The 21266-nt window shown below is 43.3% G+C and overlaps 1 protein-coding gene across 1 annotated transcript in view; it reads left to right on the top strand.

Moving 5' to 3' along the window:
- The window catches only part of ANKRD29 (ankyrin repeat domain 29), a 30831-nt gene that overhangs the window by 2839 nt on the left and 6726 nt on the right, over nucleotides 1-21266 (top strand). Inside the window, exons 2-6 of the mRNA XM_075085794.1 lie at nucleotides 4752-4862; nucleotides 6544-6642; nucleotides 9814-9912; nucleotides 16672-16770; nucleotides 19490-19588. Coding sequence (XP_074941895.1) covers nucleotides 4752-4862; nucleotides 6544-6642; nucleotides 9814-9912; nucleotides 16672-16770; nucleotides 19490-19588 — 507 coding nt within the window. The remainder of the gene's footprint in view (nucleotides 1-4751; nucleotides 4863-6543; nucleotides 6643-9813; nucleotides 9913-16671; nucleotides 16771-19489; nucleotides 19589-21266) is intronic.

The following is a 21266-nucleotide window of genomic DNA, read 5'->3' as shown; positions in this document are numbered from 1 at the left end:
TTTTAATCTGAGGACAGGATTAAGAAGAACAATTTGCAAAGAGGGAAACAAGCAGCAATTTACTGATGCTAACAGATAATATTTATGCTGGCTGTACATCTTCTCCCTTATGCACGTTCTGGATGCTGTGCTTGCCCTTCTCTTACTGATCACAAGCTCTCTGCCAGTCCTTTGCCATGTTGCTTGTGTTGCATTGCTTTATTTAATAGATTTTTCCCTGTACTTGCCTCTCAGTCCTGTCAATGCGTCTCCCCTCCCAGCCCCGGGAGTGCTGGTGCTGTGGTGGCACTGCATGGATTCGATGACGATGCAGCAGGTGGTTTCCACCTGCAGTTAAAGCCCTGATGTGGCAGGGAGCAGGGTACCTTTGCTCTCGGTGCAGCTCAGCCTTAACGCTGGGCTGTGAAATCTCTGTGCTGATCGCCTTTTTGGTCCTGCATTGCTCTCACACCTGAGTTGTTTTTTAGTTTTTCTTAGTCTCTTCTGTCCCTCCATTCTGCCTCTGTGAGTTTTCTCCCACCTTCATTTCTCACAAACATCCACCCTAGCAGATACTAGCCCCATGTTCCTCGTGGTGCCAGCCCCCTTCTTCTTGCCTTCTTCTCCTTTTATGGCCTCCTTGTTTTTTTACTTTGTCATTCAGGTCTTCTTTTCTGTTCTGTCCCTACCAGCTCCTTTTCTGCACCTTATTTCGCACTTTCTAGTCCCTCAAGTAGTCCCATTCAGGGTAGCCCACTGCCTGCTCCCTCTTCCTCAGGAGAACTGCAACCCCCACCTCCCTCTGCTTTCTCTCTCTTTTCTGTGTCGTTTTGCTTGGCATTTTCTCTTTCTCACAGAAGACTGCATACTTACCTCGGATTCCTACCATCTCTATTTGCTACTGTCTACGTTTTCCATCTTATTTTCCTGCTTACACATGAGGCAGCATTTATCTTTCTTTCTCACTGTCTATACACATGAATATGCTCTCTTCTTCTACCAGCTTTTGCCTGTCTAAACTTATATCTTGAACGACCTTTCTTTTTTTATCAGGATCCTTCAGGTAGGATGTATTGCTACCTGATGAAGTCCTCCCTCTTTCCTCCTAAGCCCCACTAACATTTTCCATTGTATCATGCTTGATCCTGATTGCCAGCTCTTCTTCTTAAAGCTTGTTACACAATTTTTCCTCTCCATTAGGCCTGGTTTGGAAACTGAGAAAGAAAAGGGAATTTTCTTGTATTTTGACAGTACAAGGAACAAGCCACCAGGCTAGTGTTCTCTTTCTCCTCTCTTTTCTTTCTCTTTGCCTGTTGCCTCTTTTCTTTCATCTTCAAGATCCCTGTTGAAGAATTGTACTCTTCCTCCTCAGCTGTTACCCCACTGTGACCTGCCTCTTCTCTGCACACAGCAAGTCAAGGGTAGGGCAGGGAGCAGGAGCTGCTGATCACAGCTTTTAGATGATACTTTTCTGCTGAATATTCTTAGGGTGACACATATGGATCCATTATAACATTTTATTTTTTCTGTATTCCGGCATAGAAATGATCTTGTCAGATTTATAACATGTATTTTCCTCTAGGCCATTTTTTAATAAGTATTTTTGCTTGATGTCAATACAGCATGAATATAAAGCAGCTTTTCATCTTTGGGCTCTCGTAAAAACATATAAACAACTGAAAGGAATAGGACATGCAGAATTTGAAATAATGCTTTAGAGATCTTGATGAAGTGGAGGAAATTGTATCTTGGAAGTTGATGATGCTGGAGCAAACGACATCATGAAACATGTCATCTTCACCAAAGCTATTAGCTAATCACTTTTTCAAACATCTATTACGCTTTGTTCTCAGACTGTCAATGCTAAGGATCAATTGTTTACTTTAAGGAGGCTTTAGGAGCACACTAGCTTTATAATAAGAACTACATGAAAATTGTATCCAGTTAATCTCTTGAAATTCAACATTACTTCTTCCTAAGTATCTGATGAGACAGGATTGAGTTCAGAACTGAACAACAGCAGTCAAGGCTTATGCCACATCCTACAGTTTAAAACCCATTTATTGCTCAAAAATTATTCAACTAATAAGATTATTAATCCCAAAGTAGTGTCTTATATTTTGCCTACCAGTGACGTCAGTATTGCTGATATCACCCGAAAATTAAGGGCACAGAGATATAAATCCTTGGTTTGAAAGCAGAAGAGAAATTGCCAGATGGTACAACTCAAGGCTGTCCTTGCAAGATGCCCAGATCATTTGAATGATTTTGCACATTCCATTAATCTTAGCAGGTAAAATAGCTCAGACTTCTGTTTGCTTTTTTTATCTAATCATTACATGGTTGATGGTCTGAGTGTGCTGCATACTCTACTTTTATACAAAGACTCCCCAGCAACACAGGGGCCTGAGGAGAAGCACTGATATCAGTCATTCCAAACTGGGTCAAAAGCACCACTGGGAAAAACCTGATTTTGTGGCCTTGATGCACTGGAGAATTCTTCCATTCCTTGGGTCTGATCCAAAGTATGAGGACAACTTTGCTGGAGAGCAACTGTAGGAATTACAGGGGGAAAAAAGAGGTGGGAATTTATGACTCATAAGGCTAAAGACACTGGATTTCTATTTCCAGAGTAGGGTGACACTGGCAGCTTAGTTCTCTTCTCATGTAAACTGATGAAAGCAGGTAAAGAGTTCCTGAATATTGATTCCAGATCCTGTCTACCTGATTGATAATGGCATTGTTGTATGGTAGGCATAATAAAATGCAGTCACATTCCTACTGTGCCCTGGTAGTGAAAACCAGGTGGATGAAATAAATCTTTCCCTGTGTGTATATGTTGCCGTACCCCAAAGCTTTCTAAAACTTTAAAGGGTAGAGTGAGATACTAGAAGGTAAGGAATTTGATTTCCCATTCTGTAAGGTCTAAATATCATTCTTTTGCAATAGCTTGCCACCGAATGTGATAAGAATAAAGACAATAAGACAATATTCCTAACTACCAGCTCTATAAATAAATATCTGCCTAACGAATCAGAGCAAAAAGGGCAACATGGACTACTGTGTGTTTATGTCAGTTGTTTGCTTTTTCACAACATTTTAGTGTTTGTAAGGGTAAAGTTAGAAAACACTACTGCGTTGCCAGCAAGAAGAGGATAAACTGTGAGCTCTACATTGATCGACATTATCTACAGATTCACCAGGGGAAATGTGTTAGCTGCAAAAGGAAGATCAGAGTTTAGCTTATTGCGCTTGCTAAATTTTTCAGACTCCTGCCCCTGTGTGTGCTGATACAAGAAATATCACTATCAATTTATAGGAAGCGTCTTATAATTTATTGAATGATTGACACTTCTCTTGTCTCAAACAGCTGCCAGTTTTCCTATCTATTAACAACAAAAATGCAACCCATGAAAAGTGCTCAGTGAGATGGATCTGGGATAGATTCACACAGGATTGGTCTTGTGTCTGCTAGTTTCTTTGAGGTTTATTACTTGTGTGTAGGTGAAGGAAGCGATTTAAACTCTGCCCTGTGTGTGCATTTTAAGTATCGACCATAAAACCATTCAATCCTGATTCTCTACCACATTACATGTGCACATTGACATTTAGACATGGAGAAGCGTCTATTACATTTTCTGAAGGAGAATGATTGAATTTTATACTCGCTCTGCACTCTCTTTAGGTTATCCTGAAGGCAGGATTCAGTGGAGAGCAGTTCCCCAGGGTATTTTTGACACTGTTTTCGTCTAAGATGACTATCAGTGAAACAATGCCTTACTGAACAGTTGGTGGTTTTGGGCCTCATTAGAAAATCAGCAGCATGAGCCTGCGTACCATTGCCATCCCAGCATTGTTTCCCCTCCACACTTCACCCGTGGCAGTGCTTAGCTGTCAGGGCAGCATTTTGGCAGCTGCCTGCATGGATCAGATAAAGGAGGTCAGGAGCAAAGTCTGTGTCTTTTTCTGCTGTCCTCCTATGCTGGGCAGTGATAACTTGCTCCTACCCAGGAGAAGTCACACTGCAGCATTTTTTCTATGACTAAGAAAGCCTCGAAAGAGTATTGTATTACTACCAATTTGTTTAACAGTGGCCTGTGTTATCTAGATTTCAGTTTCCTAATTTTGCCTCACATGTTGCCTTGCATACCTAGTAAATTACTCTGTAAGCCTACAGACAGCAAGGTTTTAGCCTTTTTTGTCTAGCATCACCCAGGAGATATCTCATGTGCCCACAGTTACAGGGTGTTAATTCTAGGGAGGAGGCAGGCCCAACAGTATGGGGGATGCATGAGCAATACTTTTCCTCTGTTGGGACTCTATACGCAGAAGAGAAGGAGACAGCAGAGAGCTAACCTGGAAGCAGGAGGATGTCCTGCAGCAGGACATGTCAGCAGGATGATTCAGCCTCTCTGACTGTGCCCAGCCCCACCGCAGACGCAGACAATACAGGTACCAGTTAGCACGTTGTTTTCTGTGATGTTTCCCTGGGGATCTGGACTAGTGTCATTGTCTCTCATTACAGAGCAAGCTAAGAGACATAGGCTGCCACGGACACGGGGAAGACCTGAAGCTATATGAGGTAGCACAGGGAGACAGATCTCTTTAATTGCGCAAAGAAATTAAATTGGCTTTCCTTCCATGCTCTGGTTTTGAAAGAACAGCACACTAAGCCAAAACTTGCCTGGCTTGAATGCAGAATTTGCACCTGTGTATTTGTCCAATGTATCTTCCAAAGTGGTTTATTTCTGATTTCTTTTTTTTTTTACCAGAAAGAAACGCCACTCGCCAATGCTGCATTTTGGGCTGCGAGAAAAGGAAACCTGGCTCTCCTCCAGCTGCTGCTGAACAGCGGGCGAGTAGATGTGGACTGCAAAGACAGTGTATGCACACAATGCACCTACACCCACTGCACTGATTTTGCATCACTTTCTACAGCCTGCTGCACCCAGGGCGTGGCAGGGGTCTAACATGAGACACTTAGGGATGATTTAAAACCTTCTCTTGTCAGGAAGCAAGTTTGAAACTCAAGATAATCGCATGGTGATTTACATCAGTTGGCAAGGTGTTAGGAATTTGCCAGTACTTAAAAATGTGTCTTACACAGTTATTTGTGGCACTGACATTAAAAGCACAGACCCTAGCACCTCGGGCTTCTCTTTGCAAGAAGATGTCATTGTAGTAATAGATCATGGTGAAGAGTCAACTCAACTGAGCCCAGGTAGCAATGAGTCTGTCAGCTACCGGAGCTCCTCATTAGTTTGTTGTTGGTTCTTTTTTAAATAACCCTGGACCACAGTTTCCATGTAGGCAATGTAGAAGTTTGCATTTGATGTGCAGCCGTTCCCACCCCATGTAGTATGCAGTGTCCTACACCCAGTGGTGTCATCGGAAGAACTGCTAGCGTCATAACTTTTTCCTCCCCCCTCCCCATTATCTACTGGACTTGGCACCAACATGAAGGCACAGTATGATTTCCAAGAAAAAAGGAGCCCAGACACATGACAGAAAGATTTCATGGGGATTTTCTTTCTATAATTGGCATGGGATGAAATTAGTTTTGAGATTAGAAATGGGTTGAAAACACAGATAATGGGTATGTCTTGCTACTCTACCTACAACCTATGGAGAGATACTTGATTGTACTAAGCTATGGCAGCGAGCAGGCAAAAACTGAGGTTGAGTAGTTCCCAGGTTTCTTGTGTTTGGCATTGGGACTGACTTACTGAGAGTTGTCCCTGTGTTGTATTGGATTAGTGCAACTTCTAGCCTGAAACATGAACCTGCCACAGCTTCACTCACTTTGAATACCTTCAAAGTGCAAGAGATTTTCTAAGCCAAAGGATTTTAACGGATCTTCTCATTTTCATTTCATTTTTGCGCTGGAGGCAAGTATTCATCCTGCAGTACTTCTGGAGCTGATGCTATGACTGTCATTCTGACATGTGGTGTCTGCATATTGTCCACATATGTATAAAACCTACATCTTATTTTGTTCGCTGCAGCGGTGGCCTTATGGGGTACTAAGGGAACGTATAATTCTGGTATGGGAAGTTCTCTCACATGGCATGAAGAGACACAGAGTGTGTTTGCTCTCGATATTTAGATAGGGAATTAGTATTCAGATCACCAGACCTTACTCCTGACTGTGACTCACAATTAAGTGACTCAGCTAAGACACTCAGCTCCTGTGTCTAAGGTGATTCTTCTGGAAATCATGCAAAGATCTTTGGGATTCTCTGATAAAAATGCTGTATATAAACCAAAAATATTCTATTGTTATTGTTGCACTTATTTGGGACAATAAGGCGAAGTCATTGCATACATATTTGTTGAACAGTCAGGCCTGAGCACTGCAGACAAGTCTGTAATGGTTTTGCTTTAGCACCTGCTAATTGCTCATTTTCAAAGTATTCTTTATAGTAAGTTTTAAATGACAGCAAGTTTTTCAATGATCGTAAGTTTCCTTCATCTTTTCAGAAGAGGTGCTGTCTTTTCCAGACAGCCTGATTCATTGCTGGAGGTGTCTGTTGAAGGTACTGACTTGTTTTTCCTTACTCCCAGCTCGGCACAACAGCTCTGATGGTAGCATCTTACTATGGCCACCTAGACTGTGTACGGGAATTGGTGTTGCAAGGAGCAGATATCAATCTGCAGAGAGAGGTAGGAGAAGTTCTGCACTCTAACAGGGATTGATTAAGTGACTGTTGGTTTATTACAAATAATAGGAGTGTTCTCTGTTGCTTTTTGCTAGTTGCCTATTTGCCACTTGCTGTGCAGTGCGTGTATAAACAGGGTCTGTTCTCCTGAGGACATCAACGAATCAGAGGTTTCTAGTAATAAGCAATGTAGAAGTATATATAGTAAACTATATACTATAGTATATAGTAGAAAATAAGATGCAAGAGGGACATTTATAAATAATTCATCAACATTTCCAGCGCATCTGGTTGGTGAGGGGCAGTTACATCTAAGATGTAGCCCCCCAGGGTTACACCATTTATGCATCTGCAGTTTTTACTTATTGGCACAATAATTTACAACTCTCCATATGGGATAAATGGTAAGAAGTCCTTTTACCTTTTGATTTGCTGAGTCTGGCCCTTAAAATGGAGTGGATGCCATTGCTAGCCTGGGGATTATTTTGACCTGGTATGCTTTGGAGTTTCTGCCACATAGTCTGAGCTAAGCCATCTCTAGCAATCACACAGCTTAATCACCCATACCCTTCCCTGCACCTCTGCTTTGCATTCAAAGCATCTCTCACACCATGACATGCTTGCTTGTGGAAGGGACAATGTCAGTAGCTGGTTTTGGGAAAGTACCTTCCCCTCAAACTCCACACAAATGATTGTAAAAAGTACCTGCAGCTGCTCTGGTCTGTGTGCTGGCTACACAGAGAGTAGAATTGCTCTGGGACAATGACAGTTGTACTGGTCCAAAGAGAAGAGCAGTTTAAGGAGGGCATGCAGTAACATGGGATGGCAGCAGGCAATGCAGGACAAGAGTATGCTCGTCACTGACAATACAAGTAAATGTACACAAGCACTTTCCTTGGCTACCTGGAACCAGAGCACTAATCTCATGCTGACATCTGCAAGCTACTGAGTCATTGAAAGTCATGTTTGATGATATAAATGTCTTTGCACTTACTGGCCTAAACTTGCTCTAACCATGACTGTCAGTGTCTTTCAGTGGGGTCCTGTTCCAAAAATCTGTGTATTTAAACATGTCCCTTCCCTTAGGTAAACATTGCTTGAAAAGCGGCAACAAAAGGAAAAGTTGAGAACAGTTTTATGGAGCTGCTCTTGACTATCACTCAGGACATACTGATTCAGCAAGCCAACAAAAGAGAAATGCTGAAATCCTCCAAAATCACTCTGTTGCAGAGAGGAAGCAAACCAGATGAAGTTTAAGCCCTAAAGACCCATAGCACTTTTCTGAAACCTAATACACATACTCAAGCCAGTGCTCTTATACTCTGAAGTTGTTGCGAAGCTTGCGGAAGTGAGAGCCCCTTAAGTGTGTCTGGGAGAGGGGGCTCTGAAATGCCTCAAGGGCCCATGTGCTATTGTAAAGCCTTTTGGTACTGGAGTACATTTAATGTGTAGCTCCCTTTTCCCGCAGCTTCTGCATTGGATGAGACAGCCCCAAGTCAGGAAAGCCTGCTTGTCTGTCTTTTCCTTTCCCCCTTCCTTCCTTCCTTCCTTCCTTCCTTCCTTCCTTCCTTCCTTCCTTCCTTCCTTCCTTCCTTCCTTCCTTCCTTCCTTCCTTCCTTCCTTCCTTCCTTCCTTCCTTCCTTCCTCCCTCCCTCCCTCCCTCCCTTCCTCCCTTCCTCCCTCCCTCCCTCCCTCCCTCCCTCCCTCCCTTCCCCCCTTCCCCCCTTCCCCCCTTCCCCCCTTCCCCCCTTCCCCCCTTCCTTCCTTCCTTCCTTCCTTCCTTCCTTCCTCCCTCCCTCCCTCCCTCCCTCCCTCCCTTCCCCCCTTCCCCCCTTCCCCCCTTCCCCCCTTCCCCCCTTCCCCCCTTCCTTCCTTCCTTCCTTCCTTCCTTCCTCCCTCCCTCCCTCCCTCCCTCCCTCCCTTCCCCCCTTCCCCCCTTCCCCCCTTCCCCCCTTCTCCCCTTCCCCCCTTCCCCCCTTCCCCCCTTCCCCCCTTCCCCCCTTCCCCCCTTCCCCCCTTCCCCCCTTCCCCCCTTCCTTCCCCCCTTCCTTCCCCCCTTCCTTCCCCCCTTCCTTCCCCCCTTCCTTCCCCCCTTCCTTCCCCCCTTCCTTCCCCCCTTCCTTTCCCCCTTCCCTTCCCCCTTCCCTTCCCCCTTCCCTTCCCCCTTCCCTTCCCCCTTCCCTTCCCCCTTCCCTTCCCCCTTCCCTTCCCCCTTCCCTTCCCCCTTCCCTTCCCCCTTCCCTTCCCCCTTCCCTTCCCCCTTCCCTTCCCCCTTCCCTTCCCCCTTCCTTTCCCCCTTCCTTTCCCCCTTCCTTTCCCCCTTCCTTTCCCCCTTCCTTTCCCCCTTCCTTCCTTCCTTTCCCCCTTCCTTTCCCCCTTCCTTCCTTCCTTTCCCCCTTCCTTCCTTCCTTTCCCCCTTCCTTCCTTTTCCTTTTTCCTTCCCTCCCCTTCATTTTCCTTCTCTCCAGCCACCAAAGTTTTTTGGGTCCTGATTTACTCACATGTTAATGACAGTATTTTATACAAGTAGTGTAAAATATGGGGTTTCAGTTCTTCATTGAGGTTAGGGGAAAGCAGGAGTTGCAGGGCTGGTTATAGTTGTTTGAAGGCTGCTTGGCTGGATGGGGATCTGCTGCTGCAAGAGACAAGGATGGCTTATGCCAACAGCAGTCACATTTTGTCAGTGGAGAGTCAAGCAAGTTGGAGCTCTGCTGTACTAAATAACTGTCTCCCTGTTTTTCCCACACCCTGATCTAAATACATCCCATGCTCCTACTTGTCTCAGATTGTAGTGTCAGGTGGAATAGGGGTTGCTTTCAAATTGGCTGTTCCTCTGTTGTGCAAGACCGCTCTTTTCTCACTCCGGGCTTGCTTTCCCTGTCTGGTGACTGGGTAGAAGTGAGTGAAACCTAAGAGGTCTATATTAGAAACTCTGTGCAGAAGCCCCTTGTGAAACTTGGATTCTACTCATATGTATGATGCTGGACAGGTTTCTCAGTGCAATGAGAAGACAACTGACCTAAGATACCTGATGTCCTCTGGAGTCCTCAAAATCATCATGTCTTTTCAGCTGATATTCAACTGATTGCGCTCAATACTTTTTAATTTGATATGTATATACTTCAGTCAAGTGTGTTATGTGTTTGGGTTTCTTTTAATCCATTTTTCCTTACAGTCAGGTGCAACTTCTCTGTTCTTTGCTGCACAGCAAGGCCACAATGATGTAGTGAAGTTTCTCTTTGAATTTGGAGCCTCCACTGAATTTAAGAATAAAGTAAGATGATGGGTCTATTTTTGCATGCTGATGCATTCTGAAAATTAAGGCTGATTTTTCCTATTCATGTGAAACATGACATGGCAGCAGGAACACGATAAAAGGATTTCCTCACTTAAAATTTTCTAAGTAATATAAGTAATGCAACATATTGTGAAAATATTAACTTGGGACTAGCTTTTACTACCTAGACTTAATGGCATAAGTTGATCAAAGATCAGTCCCTTGATAGTAATATCAGTCTTTCCTCATAAGCTACTCTCCAATACAAGAAAAAAAGGTCTTTTTGTACATGTTAGGTAGGATCCCATTTTAGGTGTACATGTACTTCACCCACGTAGACTGAAATTTCGCCTGCATTGGGGGATCTCTGCATACCACCATAGGAGGCGTAAGAGTATAATGCCTTCAATCCTCCCTAAATTCCCATTTACCCACCTGTGACAAGACGATGAAACATACGTCAGAGCTTCTGTTTCTTTGTTCAGGCACGTCCTTTTTCAAAATTTTCTTAGAATAGCCAAAAGCACAGACGGCGCGGCCTGGATCTGGTTCATCACCCATCATGGGGTGAACAGCATTAAGAACTGACAGCAGTTCATCACTGACAGCAGTACATCAACTCAGTTTCTTTGCCCAAGGTAGTACTAGTACCTCTGCTTTCAGCAAACAGAACCAAAAGCACCAGATTTTCATTAAATATTCTTGCCCGTGACGTGCTGGCCACATTTTGGAGCATTCCTATAATCTGGGGAGGACGCTTGCCAGTTATTTATCTTGGGACCCATAATGATGTGTTTGAAGAAGGAATAGTTCTTTAACCCACAGTAACCAATTTTTCAGGATGCTATAGTCTGTGATTGGAATGACTCCCTCAACCCATACCTGCTTTCCAGAGTCCCTGGAAATATAAATAAGTATTCCCTTAAATACTAAGGGAACTGATGAAACATCAGAGACTCAACTCCTTATGCCCTAAGGACTAAAAAAACTGAGGTTTTGCAGCCAGAGTCCACACAAGCCCATACAGTAGGATTCTGGTACCCTAGGGAGCTACGCTTGTGGTAAGCAACTCTCTGACCACAGCAGTGATCAGTAAATTTAAAAACGTGAATGAAATTGTGGCTGTTTAACACAACGTGCAGTGCAGCTGTAGAACTTGGCAATGCAGGAGGTTGCAATGTTAAGTACAACAGCTGGATTTTTCAAGTGGAGGATAATCTCACGTGGGACAGAGTTATTGGGAGAAGCTGCACATTAAAATAACGGTTGCTTCTCAGCTTTTATTTCAGGGTATAGGTGAGGGTTAGCAAGATTCAGAAGGATCACCTTCTCTTGCATTCCACTGTATACAGCTGGGCGAGTGAATTTTTTTGTTCTTTGAGTCATCTGGCCTATAAAAAGGCCACAAAGCCATGCTGAAGGAGCAAAGGTGTCCCAGGTGTAGGAAGAGCCTGGACTACTCACTGCAGCTCAGCACACAACTGGGCAGTGTTTTTTGCAGAGGGCAGGACAGCAGTGAACGTAGGAAACCTGTAAAGGAGGGAAGATGGGATGAGTACCTTATTCTGTCTAGAGGCACAGTTACATCTTCACCAAATCTTTGCACAGCCTCTCAGCTAGTCTTTTGTGAAGAGGCAAAGACTTGGTCCAGAAGGTGAACAGCAGGCTTGAAATTGCCTGATCCTTCATGACAATATATGATCTTTTATGAAGCATGCAAAATATATTGACGTGAGCCACTAGGGCAGATAAAAGGGAGAAAAGGTCTAAATAAGAAAATATTCCTGCATTCAGCTGCTCCTAATAGCTTCTATCTTGGACAAAAGCAGGTTTGGGCTCTACTGTTGCTCACCTTGAATCTTTGCTCCCAGCCCCCACATTCCTGCCTGCCTTCTCCTCTCTGTTCAGACCTGACTCAGCCCATTGCCAGTCCTAAGTATCTTTTAAGCTGCAGGTTGCTCTTCCTCTCCAGGCCACAGTTTTCTGCCACTTCTAGTCAAGCTGCTCATAAGACAATACCAACTCCCATGGGACATAACATGACAAACTGGCATGCCATGTGTATGTGAGGCTATTTTCCAGCAGCATCAAATGTGCCTGTCCAAGCACTCTCTCCTTCTCATCACCTCTTCAAGAGGTGTATCAGTCACCAGCACTCACAGTGACACAAGCTATAGTGCCTGAAAAGTCTCTTAAAAGCTGAACAAAGGATAACTGAGTTAAAATTAATCTGTGCAAGATTAAAGTGATTTAACTGGTTTAAAAAGTTGAGGTTAGCGATCCTGTCCATGCCTTCTTTTCTGAAAGGTTCTGCTCTCTTTGAACAGTAGTATGAGGGCTTTGCTAGATTCATCATTAATGCTGGGACCTATCCTGGAAATTGCCATGTTCATTCTTTCACTCATTCCTTGCCTGGGGACTGCAGCTCTTCTTCTGAAACAAGGATCTAGACACAGGAATCCAAATGCTTACAGCTTCCAGACTGGGCTTTGGTAACCCACCGAATTTTTAGACTGTGGCTGGGTGGGAAACTAACTTGTACTTTGTGCAGCTGTGTGTACCTGAGCAGGAGGCGCCACTGAGAATGTGCTGCCTTTACACTATGCATCTTCCATTGGTCTTCTCGTGTGTTTTTGTATCAGTTCAATTTTCTGATTTAATAATGTGTTTTTCGTAGCTTGGAATTATTCCACCAAACCGTAATTCTGTTAACAAGTGACTAAGATAACAGGCTCCTCCATCCCCCCACAAACCCCAGAAACTATATAGTTTACAAAATATGCCTTTTCAGGTCAGAGATAAGACATTTTCTGATTAAGGCACTCAGCTGGGAGCAGTGCTGGTAAAGATATGGCTGATCTGGCTGTTTTTAAAGGGCACTGCAAATTTAATCAATTTACAGAGAACTTTCAATCATAAATGAAGATGTGGAATTGAAATAAAACAAATTGAATGTATCCTAGGAAACAGAGACTTTAAAGCAAGGAAATGCAAAGCCCGACATCTTCTTTTTCATGTACCTCTGTGTACATTGTAATTACTGCTTTTGTTACTCATATATGAGAGTGATGGAGAACTATCTTAATATAGACATTCCATTCTTGTTACCCCTTGTATCGTTATAGTTGATATTCACTACGGCAGGCAAAGAAAACATGTTCTAAAACAGTGTAATAAATTTATTAGCAATATTTGCTGATGTTGTAAAGAGAATAAATAGTACTACTGAAGGTTATTATATAATAAAATACATATTATTGAATAATATTATTCTGCATTGTCCCAGTCTGACATCCCTAGAAGTATGCATAATAAATTGAAACATGTTCTCTTTTCTTACTCTGAGAGGTGTTTTAAGTGTGTGCATTCTTAAAAAGGTTTGCACAGTGGCATACTGAAGGTTGAACAGCAGGTCAGAGGCTATTTTTCAGCAGGTAGAGATTGCAAATCAGCTCCCCTCCCTTGTAGTATATTTCAGAGATGATAAAGCACCATATAATTCTAAGGTACTTTCAGGTGATGATGACAGAGGTGGAGGAAGAGGTAGGCAAATAGTGAAGTCTGTGCCAGATAGCGTGGTCTTACCAGGAGCGACTGTATCGTGTGCTTACATGGGAGATGGCAGCTACTGTATGTGCCACCGGTAGGGAGGACAGACTGTGTGGGGATGAGAAACAAAGGTTTCAGAGGAAGAATTGCAGAGGTAGCTGAGAGAACTGGCTCTTATCTGCATTCTTGGCGTGCTGGAAGGGTTTGTAGTGAAGGATTAATAGAGGCTACATTGTGTCATGAAAACAGGGTATGAGCAAGAAGCAAGCCCAAGGCAACGTGCCTTCTCTCAGCTGCACCACTGGCCTCCTGCCTGCTGGGGAAGGGCGATTGCCCTCGAAGCTCCTCTGTGGCTGCTCACGTGTCCCTGCTCCTACTTGCTGCCCTGCTCAGAGTTTCCAAGAGGCTTGCCAGTACCAGAGATGCTGCTTCAGCTTTTTACTCATCTCAGCTGAAGCCAACAAGGAAAGAAAAGAGGGAATCACATGGCTGAAAGGGGGTTTTAAACTCTGTAATTTCCTTTCCCCCCCATAACTCATCTGCCTTCCCAATAACCTGTAAAACACTGGGGTCTCCAGCTAGAACTTGCTGAAGGAAAGGCTCTTGTGCCAGCAAAAAGGAAAGAAAGCGTAAAAGAAAGCAAGATGGAAGCTCAAGAGGCGTGGGAGGGGGATGAGTCTTTGTCCTCCTAAGAAACCACAGACCTTCACACTGACATTCTTCAATTTAACTGATTGCTGTCTTACCACATGGTCTTTTCAGCGAAAAAGATTTCTGGTCCCAACTTCGCTTTCCTTACAGCAAGTCTGGTCCCTTCATCAGAGAATTCAAATGAATCTCAGTCTCTTCTTTTGAATGTTTTCAACTTCATAGGAGAGACAGTAGAGCAGGTCTTAGAGCCCAGTTGTCTTCCTGATCAAGGACCAAACCAAGAAGTTGCTATCCAATTCTCTCTGGCCTAGTAAATATTTGATTCAGTGTGGGCAGCTAGAACTGGGGACTACCCAATGCTTTTTTCCAATCCTTGGACTCTGATCAGGGTAATCTAGGAAACTTGGTCACTCTAGTCTGAAAAATCTAAATGGTTTTGGAAATGTGTTATTCTTTCAAAAAAAATGTATCCCTCCAAAACTGTTCACTAGATTCAACAGAACACTTGGTCAGGATCCCCATTTTGAGACACTCAGACATATCCTGTGAGAAGTCTCTCCCTTCTTAAACCCCAAGCTGTGACAGCTCCAAAGGTGGGATCACACAGTTGGACTCCAAACATGGAGCTTCAGCTCTCCTGTGCTATCTGCGGTTAGCTTTGCAGGCCTGCATTTTATCTGGGACCTGTCATTTGGTTCCCTCCAGAAATTATGTTAATAACCAAACAATCTTCTTGAAAAAACAGGAGTTTGCTGAGAACACAAGAATTTTAGGAAACAAAAAACAGACCATAAAGCAATAAACAAATTATTCCCATACGTAGCTAACCGAGCATGTCTATTTACCCTCCATACAGGGAACCTCAATATTTTTAAGCTTCCTGAAACTTGTCCTTCCCTGACTTTCCACAGGCCCTGCAATCTGGAGAGCACAGTTTCTCAACTCACTAACTTTTTTCTCTCCATTTCCTTCATGGAAAGAGTCTTTTAAAATGTCACTGTTTTTTGTTTGTAGCCCTTTGATCTGGTAACTTGCTACTCAAGCAAAGCGACTTTCAGCTGGTTGGAGACAGGAAATAGGTTTCATGAAGCTATTAGCTTTTGCCATTGTCTTTTAAGTGTGTGTAAGGTGTTTTAATCCAGAAACCATTGTGATTGCTTTTGTGTTTTGTTCCAGCAGTTCCTATTAAATTAGGGTAGTTTAATTTGACTGGAAAATCTAATGAGTCATTGTAGCTATAGAGTAACTTAACTCCTCTGATGTGATTACACACTATATTTACTCAAGTAATTCAGAATTAATATGCAGTTCTTAGATTGTCACATAACAGCTTCACATCTGTGACTTTGCTGACACACAAGCCTTGCCTGCTTTTCAATGTCATAGGAAGGAAGGGTGAATACGAGGTTTTGAGAGTAGCTATAGACAGCCCCTGAGGATATCTGTGTGGAAAATTTCAGACAAAACTAGAGCTGTTTTAGGGAACAAGGCTGAGGGAAAACACAATCTTTTGCCCACGTTAATAACAGCTCTAGAAACTGTTCATCTGAAATACTTTAGATAGTTTATCTTGTGGAGGAGGGGCTTGAGACATGGAGAAGGCACAGAAGGAGAGAGAAGGTCTCTGGTGTGGATGACTTGGGTGTGCGTCATCCTTGCATGATGGCATGGTGCCACCCCAGGCAGAAGATAAGAACTTTCCCTCCATATCAGTGTCAGAAATAATGGTAATTTTTGAGCAGGGCACAGTGCACTTAAGATGACGAGACCCACATTTGCTATGTCAGTTGTTTCAGCTGGCTTAGAGTCGATTGCCAGCAACACTGAGGTGTTTCCCTTCTGAGATGGCTCCCAAGGGAGCATCTCTACAAGCAGGATTTGATGTACGTGCCTAGGTCTCCCTTTAGTGGTGATGTACAGTAACTGTAACTGCCTGGGATTGATCCTACCTGCAGGGATCACTTCTTCAGCAAAAGTAATGCAGCTTTCACTGATGGTCATGGGTTCGGTCTGATTCACACTTCCACAGTTAGCTAGCATGCTTTAAAATGCATCCTCCCAGCTCTTTTTCAGGCCAACAATCAACAGGTGAGAGGCAGGACATGACAGGGCATGAGGTTCTGGCCACAGAAGAGTAGATGATCAGTAGGCTTTGGAGCAGGGAAAAGGTATGCTGTCCTTCAGTAGGCAGAAGAGGTTGGCAGGGGTGGGGGATTGGCTGTAAAGGGAAGAGACATGGAGGAGCTCGAAGTTGTGAAGGAAACAAAGCTTCCAGTGGGAAGGCAGAAGATGAGGAATAAAAAGCAGAATTTTTTTAGTTCCTGCCCCTCACTAAAAAAAAAACTCAGGAGAAAAATGTTTATAGTGAGAGAGCCAAGTTTAAAGATTTATGTGGCAAGACTTGGTACTAAAATTCTGATTCAGTAGCTAGTCACCACAGAACTTCTGTGAGCCAAATTCTGAAAAGCCTTAAAATTTTATTTTTTTTTATATGGTGGTGTTCAGCCCAGCACCTGCCCTCTCATCTGACTGTACCCATTCTTTGCTTTTTCACAGGATGGAGGTACTGCTCTTCTAGCTGCTTGTCAGTACGGGCATGCAAAAGTAGTGGAAACTCTGTTGAAGCACGGTGCCAACATTCACGATCAACTTTATGTGAGTTATTTGACACAGATAATATTGACAACAGTGGTGGTGGAACAAATGTGCCGTTGGTTGGACAACAGTGGATACTCTGGCTCCAATACAGAGAAGCATTTGCCAAACGTTGCGGTTTTAGAGTACTCTACTCTTCTAAGATGTGTATTTTATTAACTGTCTGCTTTTCATGATCCTGGGACAAGTAGCACAAAAGCAGAAAAGATGTTTTGGCTGTCTTTCGGTTTGTTATCTGTATGGAGGATATGTACCAAATCTGGACCAGATTTGTGTTATCCATTAGCCTTGAACAAAAGACAATGTTATGTTCTACCATGATTTGCACTGCAGACAGAAAAGTGCACAGCTATAAAGCCCCTGAGGTACTAGAGAATCAATTCATTAGTTTTCTGCCAGAAAGAGTAGTAAAAGTTAAAATATTTAAACCTTTAAATATCTTGAAAGAATTTTTTTCAAATATCAGTTAAAATGATGTTACTTGGTATTTATGCATCTCTACCTTGCCAATGTTTTGGGCAAAGAATGGTTAAAATGGCTGAACTGGTGTTGTTTAGTTGATTTTCCAGAAAGCTGGATTGAGCCAGTGAAGAACTGGATTTAATTTACTCCAACAGAGACACAAATAAGATGAGCTTTTCAGCATTCAACAGAAACGAGTGACAGATTTTCCCTCCACTTCCCACCACTCTTTCCTACCCCAGGACACTCAAGACTGACAAAGAGGAAGTTGTTCCCCAGGGATATACAAGTTTTTTCAGCCATTTCCATGGGCTTCAGATCTGCAAGATGCTGTTGCACTCTCAGCTCTCAAAAGCAGGCAGCACTGCCTTTGCCACTTTTTCCATCTCCTTTGGTGTTTCTTGCCTTCCTTGGGAATGTGCTCTGCTCTTTGTGGCTGACTTGATTCTGTGCTCCTGTGGTGGGCCAGGCACGGGCTCTCCCTCTAATCCACTCTTGGGAAATGGCATTACTCTTTGTGTGTGTGTGTGAGTGCCATCAGCACGCTGGGGGCTGTGCACTGGTTGCACAGCGGGTCCCCACCTCTGGGCTGCCCTCACCCTGTATTTATAAAGAACGGTGTTCCACCCTCACTGCTGTGCAAATAGCAATTGCCTTTCTAATTGGCGGGCAGTGATTCATACCTCTGCACGGTAATCCCAGGGGTTACCACTTGATTTAAAAATAGCCATGCTGCCACACCTACAGGTGTTTACCTAGAGAAGAAAGGCAAAAAAATAACTTCCTTGTTGTCTCCCCTGGAAATAAGCATTATTTGCAATTGGATTTAGAGATGAATTTTCATTGCTCACAGCTATTGGGCAAAACCAGTCAGAAACAGCTGCTTAATAAAATAACACAACCTCTTGAAAAAGAATATTAGCCTGGCTCCTGTTGTGGGACATCACCAAGCTGCTTTTGCAAAGGGGTATCTGGCAGGCAGTTTCACTGGCAGGTGACCAAATGGGAAGGATTTTGAGTATGCATTTGGGTAGTCCTCCCAAAACCATCAAGACAGAGGTTTTAATCTTAGAATGACTCATGTGAGGGGTAGAGGAGGAGACAAGAGAATACCCTAACTAAACAGTATTTCTTGCAGAAATATCTTATCGCCTCAAAACAGCTTTCCCATTACAGCATCAACTCAAATCAGTACAAAAAACTAATAATTTTTAAAAAGTTGGACGATAGGGAACCCAAGGTTCTCCGTCTTGATTGATGCTATAATAAAGATCTCTTTCACTATTACACAACCTTGTTTACTTTCTAAATGGAAGTGTTCTCACTACCCCTGTCTCTGGAGGAAGCCTGCAAAGGACCTGATACCATCACCCTGTTTCGTGTACTCGCATAGCGACCAGAGAAAGCAGCCCCTCAGAGGGCCCAGGAGTATACATTTGTAGTGCCAGTAGACATCTCTCTTGTTTTCCAGGACCTTTGTCTTGAAATCAAGGTCAAACATTCTAAATTCAGTCCCTGGGGCACTATATTCAGCTCACGCTTCCCTAAGCTTGTGCTGAGTTTTGCAGGAAAAGAGTAGTTAAGCAGTATCTCTAGGCAGACAACAGCATTTGGTCCCAACATAGTGATATGCCAACCAGGTCAAAACTAGGCTTCCACTAAAATGCCCTGTATTTTGTAATAACCATATGCATAAATTGGTTGGAAGAGGTGTACTTGTACATCTGAGATGCAGTGAAGGGGTTCATTCACGTCTCTAAACTAAGAGCAGTGGCACGGTAGTTGCTGGGGTGGCACAGCAGTATGGCACATGACTTACTCCTTTGGCCTAAAGGGCAGACTTCAATGCTGGAGTCTCCAGTTCTGCAAAGTACTTGAACATGTTTTCACCATTTGTGTCCATGTAGCAGAACACTTCTGCATCAACATATAAAAGTTAGATGAACTGAAATAAGTATATTTCACTATATAGGAATGGATTTCTTGTTACGTCGATCAATGCTTTGATGAACTAGACTCTTAGTATTCCAGATGTGGGATTTAATGCTCGGTTTGGGAGCCAGTACTTGTACATGCTGAATTAAAATGTTACCATAGTTTGTTATGAACTAGACTTTGGATTTTGGTAATTATTTCTTGAGCCTGGCTATTAGACTGCATAATGGCTTAAGGAGAACTTGATTCAGTTTTATTACGTTTTGTATGGAAAAAACAGCATCATTTCAACACAGTGTAAGCTGGATGTATTTGGTTTTAGGATGGAGCTTCTGCAATTTTCCTGGCAGCACAAGGAGGCTATTTGGATGTCATCCGATTGCTGCTTTCTTCAGGAGCAAAGGTTAATCAGCCACGGCAGGTAAGCTCGATACTTACCTGGGGGAAAGCTGGGGTCTAATTACTAAATTTTACAGTTATGAAAAATTAACACTGTATTAGAGAGATTTCATAGGTGTTAAACTAATTGAGGGACACGTAAGCATACGTGATGTGGAGAGACATATGTAAAAGCTCTCTTGGTTTCCAAAAAAGGGTTTCTTAATTGTTTAGCTGTTTCTTGACTCTACAATCAGTGCTTAAATAGCACATTTGCATGCCGCTTTGGGTAGCCAGATGTGGGAGTTGCACAGCTAGCTTTACTCCCAGCACGTAGAAATGTCTGGTTAGAGACAGAGCTTCCCAGGAATCTTTGCCTGCTTTGGGAGAGCCTCCCCTGTGGTCTGCTGAAACCCTGCAGGCAAGGTAGCTGTCCTGGGTCTTCACTGTGCGTTTTAAATTGATGGGATAAGGTCTTGTCCTTGCAATCAGTCATGTATGGCTGCCAGGTGGCTGTGATCACTAACTGCAGCAAGTAAAAAATCAGCAGGCAGGAGCAAATGAATGTGAAAACTCTAAGGACAGCGGACAACGTGGCATGTGCCAAGTTTTGCCAGGTATTTTCAGTATTTCCTTTCATCCACACCAGAAAACCTGACAAATCATAGCCTGGCAGCAGAGATTGATCTATATGACTTCCGCTGCATCTGTAGGTCTGCATAGCCTCCCTGCTACTCCTGTAGTGTAACGAAACTGGATTAGCATTTTATGTGCCCAAACTAAATTTCCCTGCTGTCTCTTCCCCCACCTCTCCAGCACCAGAGCTGTGCTGGCAGCTAATCCCTGGACTGATGCTTTAGCTGCTTCTAGGCTACCCCCACACTGTCTCCCAAGATCAAGATTAAGAAATGTTGTTAAAAGCTGTTAATTAATGAAGTCTAAAAGATCAGTGTTAAAGGATAGACCAATGAATGCATTAATGCCTTCTGAGTTGGTCAAAATAAAGTTAGGGAGTCTTAGATTTAGCTCCACCATGCTGCCATAAAAACTGCATTCTGCTAGCCATAATTATAACGCCCCAGCTCATTCTTTCTGACAATATCTTTTTTAGCTCTCTAATCCAATTTCTACAACCCAATGATTCACAAGGGTTTTTAAATCTTAGTTAAGGCAAAGACTTGACTCTGTGTGAATGTTCCTCCTGGCTCGGTTTCATCTCCGGCAATATGGGCTTACTTTGTTTCAGGGTACCTCCGATCCCTGCTAAGATTATGCCTGGATAAATCCATGGCATTTGTACTTAGGCCCACTGTAACCTGAAACATTTCCTTAACAAATGGAACATTTTTACTGTTTAATTAGTAAAGCAATGGTTGGATGGACTTCAGTCTTTTTCTTACTAACAAACAAATTTGTACTTTGCTCAAAGGTGGCATGTTGGTCATGAGGAATGTAGCTCTAGATGGGGCAGTTTAGGTGCCAGATGACTCACTGTCAGTTACAAACTACACTGCTTTCACTGCTGTAGGAAATTTTTCTAAGCAACATGCATGGAATACAGGGCTGGCCACAGCTGCAGAGTGCTAGGTGCGAGTTTATGCTTCTCATTCCTCATGGTGTCCAGGTTTTCCTCCCTGCCTTGTGAATGTGGGGCTTAATTAATCTGCCTGAGCATCTGCATCTGCCCTGTATGTCTCCTCCTGCTGCTGCAGTGGGCACCA

The sequence above is a fragment of the Phalacrocorax aristotelis genome, chromosome 2 (assembly GCF_949628215.1).
Source record: "Phalacrocorax aristotelis chromosome 2, bGulAri2.1, whole genome shotgun sequence".
In the NCBI taxonomy this organism is placed as follows: Eukaryota; Metazoa; Chordata; class Aves; order Suliformes; family Phalacrocoracidae; genus Phalacrocorax; species Phalacrocorax aristotelis.
The sequence above is the reverse complement of the archived record's forward strand: the minus strand, read 5'-3'. Positions and strand labels throughout refer to the sequence as shown.